The following is an 11,762-nucleotide window of genomic DNA, read 5'->3' as shown; positions in this document are numbered from 1 at the left end:
TATTTACGTGTTTTGAAAAGTGCAGATACTATTTGTTTGAAGGAAGTATTTGATAAGTTGCAAACACTAAAAAAAATTCACAAAAAATAACCTATTAATGGAAAGTTTGTAAAAAGGGCCAAGTTGGTCACTTAACTGTAAATTTCGTAAACTCGGATACTGATTTAGAAGACAGCAAGCAATGAGTGTAAATCCACAAAATACTTAGATTAGCAGATGGTTTTATATGTAACTTAAATATACATGCGTACATGTTTGAAGGAAAGTTTTGTCTCCAATGAAAAATTAAATAAGAATTTGTAGACAGTAAATGGAGCAAAATCACTCCAGATAACATTGCTTTCTGCTTCCCCTGACAATCCTGAATTCACAAAGAAAACTGTGGGTTTCTAGAGAGATTCCATAAATCCAAAAGAAATGCAGCACCAAAGAGTAGTTTTCCTTTAGTTAAATAGATTCAAATGTCAAAAACAAAATAGTGATAGCTATTGTGTTGAGAGCTTAATCTCTGCTGTACCTGCTGTGACGTTTAGTAATGACTACTTGGAAAAAATACTTGCAATTGAGATCTAGAAATTTAATTTCAGGATTTATGGTGAGCTTGGAAAAAATCTCCCTCTGCAAATTGCTACCATCAACAATGCACGTGTCCTCTTGGACTCTCAGTGCCACCTCTTCCGAAACTGGTAAGCAGAATTCTGTGTCTACACTTTTGGTCTCAATTTTTTTTATTTTGTAATCTTACTGCCTAGCCATACAAGTGTTCAATTCTTAATGCAAGAAAAAAAAACCAACAGTGGCTATCAAAGTCTTTATTTCTCTTAAAGTAAGGCACAAGGAAAATGTGTCAAGTCCAAGTGCAGAATGAATAGATGTGGCTGGGGAAAGGCTGGATGCAAATACTGTTGCAAAAACTGACTGACAGCCTGCATTCTCTGATGTTTGAGAGCCTGGACAACATTACTCTTGCTTTATTTTCAGGTTTTCTTTTTTCTAAAGACACATCTGTGGTAGTAAGGCAATTCCAGAGAGAGTTAAATTCATTCAGATAAAAATCAAAATCGTGCCCTCCTTTGGCTTTATTCCCCTTGTGTTCCTCAATTGCCTCGTTAACCCAGAGCATCAGGCACCTTCTAAAGGCTCAGGGCTACGGGCTTCGCAGGCAGGATCATCTCGTGGAGTGGCTGACCCCGAGCAGTGTTGCACCCACTTTCTGATCATCTGCTTGCTCCGTGCTCCTCTCCCATTGCTGTAAAGACTAGTCAGAGCTGGGAGAGGCAGCAGAGTCCACGTCTTCTGTGTCTTGTTCGTGTGGGGACACTGGCTGCCCACCTTTAACGCGTTTCCACTTCATTCTTCTGTTTTGAAACCATACTTTGACCTGAGTGATAAAAAGGAAATAATTACTTCTTGCCTTAATCTGAGGTGTATAAGCAGACCTACGCACAGGTGCCTACCAGTAGACAGATGTTTTGTGGGATTCTAGGAGAAAAGGGGAAAAGAACCTCACAAATTTAGGTAATTCATCTCTCTAAAAAAGGCAGGAACAATTAATTCTTCCTCAACTGTTCCTGGCAGATGTTTCTCTGAGACCTGCAAAGGTAGCACAAGTGCTTTGCCTGGAATCTGTCTTTGTCAACCAGGCATGTCAATCCAACGGGCATGGTGCATCTAACATCTTTTAACATCCAGTCCATCCAATCTAATGCTTCAGGAATTGTGATTTGCTTCACTTAATTGAGCAAATCCTCTATTGTCCACTAAGCTTCGATAAGGGAACCCCGACTGCAATCACAACGAGAGAAGAGGAATCTCTCTCTCCACAGAACTCTGCATTTTTGTCTTTCCTTATCACCTTAAAATGCTACCTGACCCGGGAAGAATGCAGGTATCAGACATATATCATGGAAATAATTTCCTGGTAATTGCAGTCGAAGGTGATATTCACATTCCACCTGTAAGCCTTGACGTATCAGTATGTACCAACGAGTGGTGGTAAACAACACTCAGTAAGTATCAGCTATTCCCAAATGTGTCTTGAGTTCAGATAAACATAATTACACTTATTACCTAATTACAGAAATTTGTAATGAATGTGTTCTATAAGAATGTGGAGACTTTGTATTAAAATACCTCTGTGCCATTGCAAAAGTACACCCTTGAGTAACATATCTGGTTTTTAGCTTTAGGGAGAAGTTGTGGGGGAGGAAGGTGAAGCTGGGAGGCGGGAGGGGGGGTCGGGACGTACTTGTCTCTCGGTGAGATCCAGGTTCACAGCTATCTCGTATCTCCTGAGCCTTGTCAAGTAGTTATGGTGGGCAAATTCAGCTTCCAGCTCCCGTAGCTGCTCCTTTGTGAAAGCTGTCCTTTCCTTCCGGGATTTGCTGCTTGTTTCTGCCTTGTTGCTCGTGTTCTGGTTTTCTAAGAGGCAAGCACACATGGCATGTAATTTGTAGTTACATCGATCTGTGGGAACATGTGTATTGCAGAGGTCTGATATAAACTACTTTATATCATATATACATATTAACTAATCAAAGTTTTTCTGACTGTTATGTTATGCTCCTTGAGCTCCGTGTGGTTTATCGGTGGTGGTGGCATTGGAGGAAGGTGGGAGAGCTCAGGGTCAGGGTGGGGTGGGTGTGCAACGTCAGAAATGAGAAGCTATGGGAAGGGAGTAGTTGTTCCTTGCCCTAATTGCCTCCAAAGTTTCCTTCCCCGCATCTTTACTTTCATTCCTTATATACGTGTTACCACTCTCTCCTGATCTCCCAAGCAATGGGCAGCAAAGACTGCACCTGGTGTATACAACGTGTAAGGTGCGTGGTGATGGTCTTTGGTGCTGGGTTTAAGGTGCTGAGCAAACCCCCTAAGCCAGTGTACGGCCTGGGAATGCTGTGTGGGTGTGGGGGCAACGTGGTAAAACAAGCAAGACCAGAGCGCCAGCGTTCTTTGAATTGGCACATGATACCCCAGGCTTCGAGCTGCTTCTGCTCCTTGCTGAATGAGAACCACAAGGAGATCTGGTGTCTGTGTGCTTGACTGGCCTCAGTATCGTCCTTGTCATCATCCTTGTCGCTGTGCTGCCCTGAAACAACCTTTTATGCTATTTCTGCACTTGGCTGCCTATTTCAAAGACAAATTTCAAGCCATAGCCAAAGGGATGCTGCACCAGTGAAGCCAAAAATCAAATAGTCACTTTGCCTAAGACTGTGGCAATCTTTCTTTTTTTCTTTTTTCTTTTTTTCTTTTTCCTTTTTTTTTCTTTTTCTTTTCTCTCTTGCATTTTTAAATCTTGCTTGTGAAGAATCTCCAAGCAATGCAAGGAGAAAAGCACTTGTTTCAGTGAACAAAACCCAAACTGCCCATCTGTCAGGGAGTCAGTTTTACACGTTCCTTGACCCTTTTCTCACCTCTTGCTCCTGTGCCTGGCTAGATTCCCTGAACTGAAGATGCTGGTAGGTTTTTTCATTATATTGAGGATTAATTACTCAATTTTTGTGTGCAACCAGTGTGCCATGAAGTTCTGTGTGTCCTAGCATAATATTTCTACATAGAAATGATATACGAAATTGTAGCAATGAGCTGGACAGGCAGCAGCATCTTCTAGATGTCCCTTTGGTTGCCAAAGTAATAAAGCTGGAAAAATTTGAGATGTGTGGCTGTAGGCTTCATGGTTGACCTGATCTTGGCTCCATCCGTGAGAAACAGAACTCAAACACAGGTCCCATTAGTGATGATGTGCACAGGGACCAGTGTGTGACAGGCTGCAGCTGTACTGCTATCCACTATGAGGAAATCAGTCTTGTTTTCATCAACGTTGTTCCTGCTACTTATACTTCAAAAATGCCCAAATAAAGTTGGGGAAAGTATGAGGAGAGAACCCCAGGAGTTGCTCCCCATGCTTTTGCCACCAGCTTTGGGAGCCTTGATCTCCAGAGCTTCCCCCTGGGGGTCTCTGCTCCCCCAGCAAACCCACGGCAGGGTGAAGCAGCTCTCCAATTCCCATAACATTGCAGGGACTAAAGCCACCTCTGTCGAATTAATCTGGAATAAAACTAGCTAATATAACCTGAACATGCACATGAGCTCGCCAGTGAGCCCTGTGAGGACATCCTTCCGAAGGGGCAGTTTCACCTATTTTCACCTCCAAAACCCCAACATGAATAATTTTAAATAGCCAAGTGTTGCTGGGAGCAGAGGATGTGGAGCTTGGAGCTGGTCATCCAGGCTTTATGCCACAGGGTGTTGTAAAGAGATGTGATTATTCATGGCTGGAGGTTTTGTGGTGTTGGAAATAGGTTGTTGCTTTTTATTTCCAAAAAAAAGTTGGAAATAGGGCTTAGTTGCTTCAGAGTTTTGACAACAGAATGCGGAAAATGGCAAATCTGGTGTGAAAGGATGAATTAGCTTGGAAAGATTTTCCTCCTGCACTGATAGTTTTTTTAAAAAAAAGCACAACAAAACCAGACAAAACTGCTTGGGAATGACAGGGACATCTGTGTCCCTGCCATGAAGCACACGTACTGCCAGGGTCCCTCCATTCCATGTGTGGTTGACGTGAACCCAAGAGCCTTTCCCAAGGGCTGCAGCAGAATACGTGCCCAAATGGTCCATCTCCCTATGCTGTGAAGTTTCCAGAACAAAGCCTGTGGCAGGCACCAATCCGTACACGTGTGAATGAAGGGGCAGCCCATTCCCTGCAAAACAAGGGGCTAGATCCAGCACTGGGGGCTGGGCAGCAGGAGCTGGCTTTGCTTTGTGCTTACATCTAGTGTAACTGAATCAGGATCAGCTCTCACGGTGTAGTTCTTACTCTCCCTCACCGTTTCGGACTGGTCTACTAACAACTAATGCTTTGGAGGAAAGCACGAGGACTCTGCACGGTGCAGACACAGGGTTTGGGCACCACAGAGGGTGCTGGCGCTTGTGCGTGGAGGATCCAGCCTGCCTGATAGATGTTTGTGGTGATCCACAGCCTGGATCGATGCACCTGGTGTTTGTTATTCTGCAAATTACTGGCAAAAAATCCGAAGCAACTGCACCACGTCGCTTTTGTCCCCCATGCTGAAGGCTTTGAGGGCGTATTTATTCTAAGTGCTTAAATTGAGTAGCAAGACGCTGATAGATTTTGCTGCAGTGCAACATAAAATTCCGAAAGCTATCGGGAAACGTTGGCCAAGTAAGTGACCTCATCAATAGTGGATTCATTTGGCAGCTGATAATAAAGCATCCAGAAGTTACTCCAGCGTGCACCTTGTGGAATAATGCTCAGCAGTGGCTGCGTGGAGGGCTATGACACACGACGTTCTGCACCCAGACCCCTTCAAACTGGTCAGAGACTTGCCAATTCTTTGCTTTTCGGTCCTCTTCAGGTTAACCGCTGCTATCTGCTCTTACCTACGCTTTTCTTTTTTTTTAAAAAAAAAAAGGCTTTTTGTGCTACCGCAACTGTGAAGGGGAATTGCAAGCTTGGAAAATCCTCTTTACAGTTAGTGCAAAGCTGGGAAAGGTTGGCAGGTAGAAATGCAGATCAGCTTTGCGCATTTGAATATAAAAACCTTTCCAGAATTCTTCAGTCAAGGACATCGTATGGATATCGTATGGTTAACGTCGTTAAGGGAATCATTGCACACTGTTTTTGCTTTCCCATCTCTGCTGCAGCCTTGCTAACAGTCTGTATTGTTTCATTCACATTCAGTACAGCTGCCTGAATCCTACTAGGTGTTGCAGAGCTGTTGTTGGAGATCTGGGGACTTCAGGTGTGTGATAACATAGGTACTATTTAGGACAGACAGCCACTTTACTGAAACGTTATTTGCAAACGTTAACGGCCGTGGCTTGTGGATGGAGAGGAGGGGCAGCCATGAAAGCCAGCGCAAGGTGAACTTCTACCTGCGGGCACCTAAACAGGGCAACCTAAATCACAGGAGCTGTAGAGAAATGGAAAGGTGTGTGCGTGTTTATCCACGAGTACTTGGACTAGATGCCACTATTGTTATTGCCATATTCCTCAAATGTTTGTAATACATCAGTGCTTCAAAGCAAGTTTAAGGATTGACAAGCTTTTTTAGTATTTTTTGCACCATTCTGCTTATTTGTCTAAAATAAATGCCTCTCTCAGACTTTTCTCAGAATGTGTTGCAAAGAGCCATGGTCCAAGATCTGTATAACTTGTAATAACTATGGTTTTCACAAGAACCAAAGGTTTTTGCACACACGAGTACAAGTCGCAGTAATGCTGTATCTATATTGCAGTTCAGGTGAAACTGTGGTGGATAAGGCACCAATTAAAATAAATAGTTTATTTTATAGGGTTTTTCTTCAAATGAATTCAGTATATTTTTCTTTACTAGCCCAGTCTCTGAGGAGAAGGCTCTGGGTACCTAGAATTTTTTTTTTTATTATTATTATTTTAATTTTTATTTTTTAATTTAATTTTATTTTTATTTTTTAAAAGCAGTTAAGGAAAATTCTCAAGAGGAGAGAGGAGACTTATGTTCTACTTAGAATAAACAATCAGTATGTGACGTGTCCAGCTGCATTTCTGGAACCGCTGTAAAAGCAAAGGAAATCACGATAAAATTGCTCATAGACTTTGCCCTCGTTTGCTTTATTTGGCCTGGGGACAGAAGGAAGGCAAAGCTGGCAGGAGGAGTATCGCATCATTCCATCTGCTGCCTGGTAAGCAGAAAGAAAAAGGAAAAAAAGAAAGGAGGGAGTGAAATGAAAAGCCACGGAGCCCCCTTTGGGATGTTTTCATATTCTGCCTTTGCTGGAGTAACAGCTTGTACAGACAGCGACAGTTGCTAGAAGGTAGGAGACACCGTGATTTCCAGCGGTGTCATTGCTTACAGCTCCCCTGAAAGGGAAAGTGTGGGGGACAGCAGCGAGCATGAAGGGAGGGTGACAAGGGTGCTGGTAACAGAGAATAGAAGGAATATTTGCCTTAAAGCAGGGAGATGCACTTTGGCATCAATCTCTCCAAGAATAAGACCACCCCTCTAACCCAAGTATACTGAAATACGCTGTTTACCTTTGACTAGCAAATGTTTAAAGAAAGCATTATTTACTTTCATTTTATTTTTTTAAAAAGTCATTGCATTTGGATTTTGGGGAAATTTTTTGCCCCAAACGTGTTTTTTGTTTGGGTTGTTTGGTTTTTTTTTTTTTTTGTAATAGAATTTAATTTAAATTCTACAAAGCTGTGTTTATAAAGAAAAAACAGATAACTGAAGGGAGTAGATTCTGGTCATCAAGAGTTTTTGAATATTATTTAAGTGTTCCCTGACAGCCTATTCCTATTGGAAGAGAGCAGAGATTAGGACTAACTGTGTGACAGCAAGAGCGTGAATACAAGTGTTTTGTTTAAATTGCAAACCGGAGAAATGAAAGTTGGATTAGAGGCGGCTTCTGTAGCTAACCTGTGAAAGCTAAAAATAAATAAATACTTTTGTCGCTGTGCTGTCCATCTGTAAAATGGGGATACTGGAAAATACTCCTCGTTTTGTAGCAGTGCTGTGGGGAAAAATACACTGCAGCTTGTAAATGAATACTGCAGCAAATGAAAGCATCTAAGCATCTTAATTTTTGACGGCTTAGGAGAAAACAATTTTATGCATATTTCACATCTAGATTTGAGACAGCAGTGGATCGGGGGTTATATAACTATGAAATTATTGAATAATGCACATCACAAGAATGTGTTTTATCAACTAGGATGACATAATGAAAACTACATTTTCTGCATTGTTGGACATGGTACCGACAGGAAACTTTTAGCACCTCCTTGTTAGGAGGTAAAACCATTTACTACTTAGTGAGGCCAAATAGAATTTACACCTAAAGGGAGACTTTGCATCGTGTACTTCTTCCCATAAACCGAGATGTCAAAACCCTAGGATAAAAATTCTGCCTGGCACAGGCAGCTCAAGATGAGGGATCTTTGCTCCTTGACTGCCATTCTCTTAAGCCTGGAGATATGGCAGGTATGCAGCGTGTAACTCCGCATCCCAGGACTTTCAGCTCAGTGTATACGTGCCATACGATTCCCAGCAACGTACATTGTGCTGATGAGTAAAATGCCCGTTCAGTAAATGCCCGTTCAGTAAACAAGATCCACAGGAGTGAAATACAGACAGCAGAGGTCATCAAAGAATAAGCCACTTCGTTTCAGTGTTGTTATTTCCCCGGGCAAAATTTAAAAACTCGTTTCCTCATCAGCTTGACGTCTTAATTCCTAATCTTACAGGTGCTCTCACTCCACAGCCTGTGCTACCCCACAACCCTGATTCCATACGACCTACCTGAGTTTTCCTTTTTCCTTTTGGATGACTTTTTCTCAGTCCCATTCGTAGCGTTTATGGGCACCTCATCATCTTCATCCATACCCACCACCGCGCTCACTAGATTGGGGCTGCTGCCTTCTGCCTCCCCAGAACCCAAGGCCAGTCCTGGATTTAGGCGTCTCCTGGCCTCGGTTGCTGCAAAATGCCAGTCGGGGTGTTGGAAAGAGGGGTGCTGCTCCCCCAACGCCCGCTCCTCCTGCGGGAAGCTGTGGAGAGCGGTCAGCAGGCAGGAGGGGGAGAAATCGGAGTAAGTAGCAAAGTCTGATTTTTGATGGAAGGAGAACGGTGCCGGCGGGTAGTGGTTCAGCCCCGGCGCTGCGGGGACATCCGTGGGGGTGCTCCGCAGGCACCCCCAGAGCGGGGCAGGAGGCTGGGGGCTGCGCATGCAGCTGCTGCTGGGGGGATCCATCTGCTTCCGATCCTGTCCACACGCCAGTGGCCCTGGCTGCTTATACCGGGCTTCAAAATGGGAAGAGGAGCAGGGAGGAGGTCTTCCCAACTTTACCAAAGGGATCACCTCCCTAAACAATGCTTTGTCTGTGGGGTTTGTGCTGTTGCAGGTTGGTTACTTCGGGAACTCTTCTAAGCATCTTCATCATCCTGGCTGGAAGAAGCGGATCGAGGCAGCGATGCTCCCGAATCGCTTCCCAAGGGCTGCAGCGTGCGTCCTTGCAAAGTGCTGGGCAGGAACCACTTTTTTAAAGACCGGGCTGGGGAGAGAGTGTCAAGTTTGGGGAGTGAAATGTGAGAGAGGGGAGGGAGGGGTTAACATACATGTGCTCAGCCCCTCCAACCAAAGCAAAGCAGGCAACTATTAATCATCTGAAACCTTATATGCACGTCTAATGGGATTTGCAGATGGAGCCTTTTAAAGAAACAATGCCTGTATTTTTTTTTTTAAAGGGAAAAAGCAGCACACACACACCAAAAAAAAGGCTTTAATGTTTCCCCGTAACACTATGAAGTTATTTTTATTGCGCTGTTAAACAAAATTCCCCAAGTCTTGGATTTGGAAAAAGCCCTAATGCAGAATTCAACAGATGCCAAATTTCAAGAACTAAAGTGGGAAATAAAGTAAGGAAGGACTTCACTGATTATATATAATTTAAGGCCCAATCCTAAGCTTAAAAAAAAAAAGTATTAAACCTGGCTTTTGCACACATGCAAGGTTTTGAGTGATTTTCTGTTTGTTTTGTTAGCTTTGTAACATGTATTCGCTGAGAGTTGGGGGTTGTTGCCAGTGGCGGTTATTCTTTCTGAATTCTACTTTCCAGGGAATTTTCAATATGCCACTCCTTCCTGTGAGGAAATCTTCTGCTTCTATGCCAATGCAAGACATGTTTTTCATCTTTTGTTGAAAGTTTTATAGTTTTTCCTAACAGAAAGCAGATTCTTCGACCCTAGAGCCATCAGAGTTGAAAAGACATGAACAGGGAATCTGTTCTCAATCCCTTTTCCACAGAAGCGTGGCAGTTCAGAATCCAAACCCTGCTACGCTACAGTTCCTGCAACTTCTCTCAGGGTTCTTCTCCATGATTTTAAGGACAATTTATGCGTGCATGTATTCCATCTTTCCATAATCTGTGTTTCCAAGACTTATTCCCCTAGGTCTTGCTCCACACTGTGTGCACCCTCCTTCACTCCTCCCACCATTTGTGCTGAGGTTTGTGGTTTTCTCTCCTAGACACGGAGATTTAACAGATGGACAGCCTTAGTTTGTCACAGGGGCTTAAGTGATACTTTTATTTGGCTTCTGTATAATTCAGAATTGTAACGTTTCAAGGCAACAAGTGAAACAAAACAAAAAAAAATAAATTGTGCTTATCCTGATATATCAATTGGTTCTTAGAGCTTGGCCTTTTCCAAGAAATCAAGTGGGTTTAGCCTGGGTCTTTCTGAACAAGAACATCAAATTCTGTTCTATTGTGAGATTCTTGCAAAAATACTAAATATCTGATGCCCAATCCATTCACTAGGAAGAATTATCCTAACTATTTAAATCTGTTGCTGTGTTGTTCGAGAATAAACATTAAAATATATTTCTTGCTCACCGGCAGGAGGAAAACCCCCCAATTCTTTTTTTTCTGAAAGGCCAGGTTTACTGAATTTATATATATGCAAATGTTCAGGGCACTGGCAGAATCTAAGAGCCAGAACTTTTTGCCAATGCAAAGCATTTCATTTTCATTCTCCGTGTGTGTTTTCATGTGTATCACCCCCGCTCACTTCAGTCTCGTGGGTTATTAGGAGGTTGTATGAATTCAAGCCTGGGTCTGTTGTTTTTCAGTTTACAAAACAACCTAGCTAATTATGCCAACGTTTATGTCCTTGCACATGTACTTGGGGGAGAGGAGGGAGGCTTGCCTGTTGGTCTGGTGTCCCCTTCAGCCAGGTGTAGCTTTGGGCTCCCTTCGGGAATGCCCAGGAGCTCCGGGCAGAGGTCGGGCATCACTTGGTACTCCAGGTTAAACCGCTCAGATGCTGTTTTCCCAGCAGAGCTGTCACTGCTGCTCCTGCAAGCTCAGCTGTGGGAAAAGGAGACGGCCTGGCCTCCCCAGGCGTGAGAACCCCCGTGCGGGGCTCCCGCACCCACCACAGCTGGTGCTGTCCCTCAGCGCCTCAGCGGGGGCCTCTGACCTCGGCATCTTCCTGACACCTCCTTCCTGAAGGGAGAAAGAACAACAACCCTCCCCGCCTGCTAAACCCCATTTGTTGGCTGAGGCAGCCACCTTTTAACCTTCGTAAAGTCAACATCTCTTCAGGCGAGCACTGCGGCAGGGAGGAAAAACCAGCACTGATGGAGATGGGGTTTCGTAATGAATGCTTCCATAATGAGCCAGAGGCTGGGACAGTGGGGTTTATCTTTGGGCTTTCGGTCGGTTCCTCCTGTGACCCCTCCAGGAGCTCATTTCTCAGCTGCCTCACGGACTGGGAAGCCTCTGAGACCTGGCACAGTAACCGCATAACTTGGGGAGGGGGAAATGACAGAAGCTGCACCCTGCCTTCACCTCTCTCCTCCTGGCAAGGCGACTTTCTTTCTCAATGAAGACAGACCCGAACCATCCCATGCCACTTTTGCATAGCCCTGTTCTAAATCACCTTCACGCTTGCACCATTTCTTGGGACAGAGATGCTCTCTGGGGCTGGAGCCCTGCTCCCACTCCGCTTTTGCTGCACCTGACCCAGTACAATTGTGTCTGCACCTGAAATCCAAAGTGATTTCTTAGATGGACAGGTTTTACTCTGATCACATGGCAAAGGAACATTTGGCTGAACAACAGAGACACCAGCTTGTCAGAAGTCTAAGAAAAATTTGCATCTCGTGGAGAAAACTCCAGGCACCAAGGTCTACTCTTGAAATTTTATGAGATACTAAATTGCAAATTAATAACACCCACTAAAAAATAGTGCTCT

The 11,762-nt window shown here is 43.9% G+C and overlaps 1 protein-coding gene across 1 annotated transcript; it reads right to left on the bottom strand.

The window, feature by feature from the left end:
* Positions 1-865: 865 nt before the first annotated feature.
* Positions 866-9,015, bottom strand: MEOX1 (mesenchyme homeobox 1). Its single transcript, XM_037411080.1, has 3 exons — positions 8,307-9,015; positions 2,249-2,421; positions 866-1,381 (listed from the first exon to the last, which is right to left on the bottom strand). Exons 1-3 carry the CDS (start codon positions 8,755-8,757, stop codon positions 1,259-1,261), a joined length of 747 nt encoding a protein of 248 aa, XP_037266977.1. The 5' UTR covers positions 8,758-9,015; the 3' UTR covers positions 866-1,258.
* Between the last annotated feature and the right edge of the window lie 2,747 nt (positions 9,016-11,762).

Source organism: Falco rusticolus, chromosome 18, assembly GCF_015220075.1.
Source record: "Falco rusticolus isolate bFalRus1 chromosome 18, bFalRus1.pri, whole genome shotgun sequence".
Taxonomy (NCBI): Eukaryota; Metazoa; Chordata; class Aves; order Falconiformes; family Falconidae; genus Falco; species Falco rusticolus.
The sequence above is the reverse complement of the archived record's forward strand: the minus strand, read 5'-3'. Positions and strand labels throughout refer to the sequence as shown.

Bases quoted from the DNA above. Each gene is read 5' to 3' on its own strand.
- MEOX1 (XM_037411080.1), bottom strand. From the start codon at position 8,757: ATGGATCCCCCCAGCAGCAGCTGCATGCGCAGCCCCCAGCCTCCTGCC. The intron at 2,422-8,306 runs GTAGGTCGTATG...CTTGCCTCTTAG, and splicing joins AAGGAAAAAGGAAAACTCAG to AAAACCAGAACACGAGCAAC. The intron at 1,382-2,248 runs GTACGTCCCGAC...TTTATCACTCAG, and splicing joins TGGATCTCACCGAGAGACAA to GTCAAAGTATGGTTTCAAAA.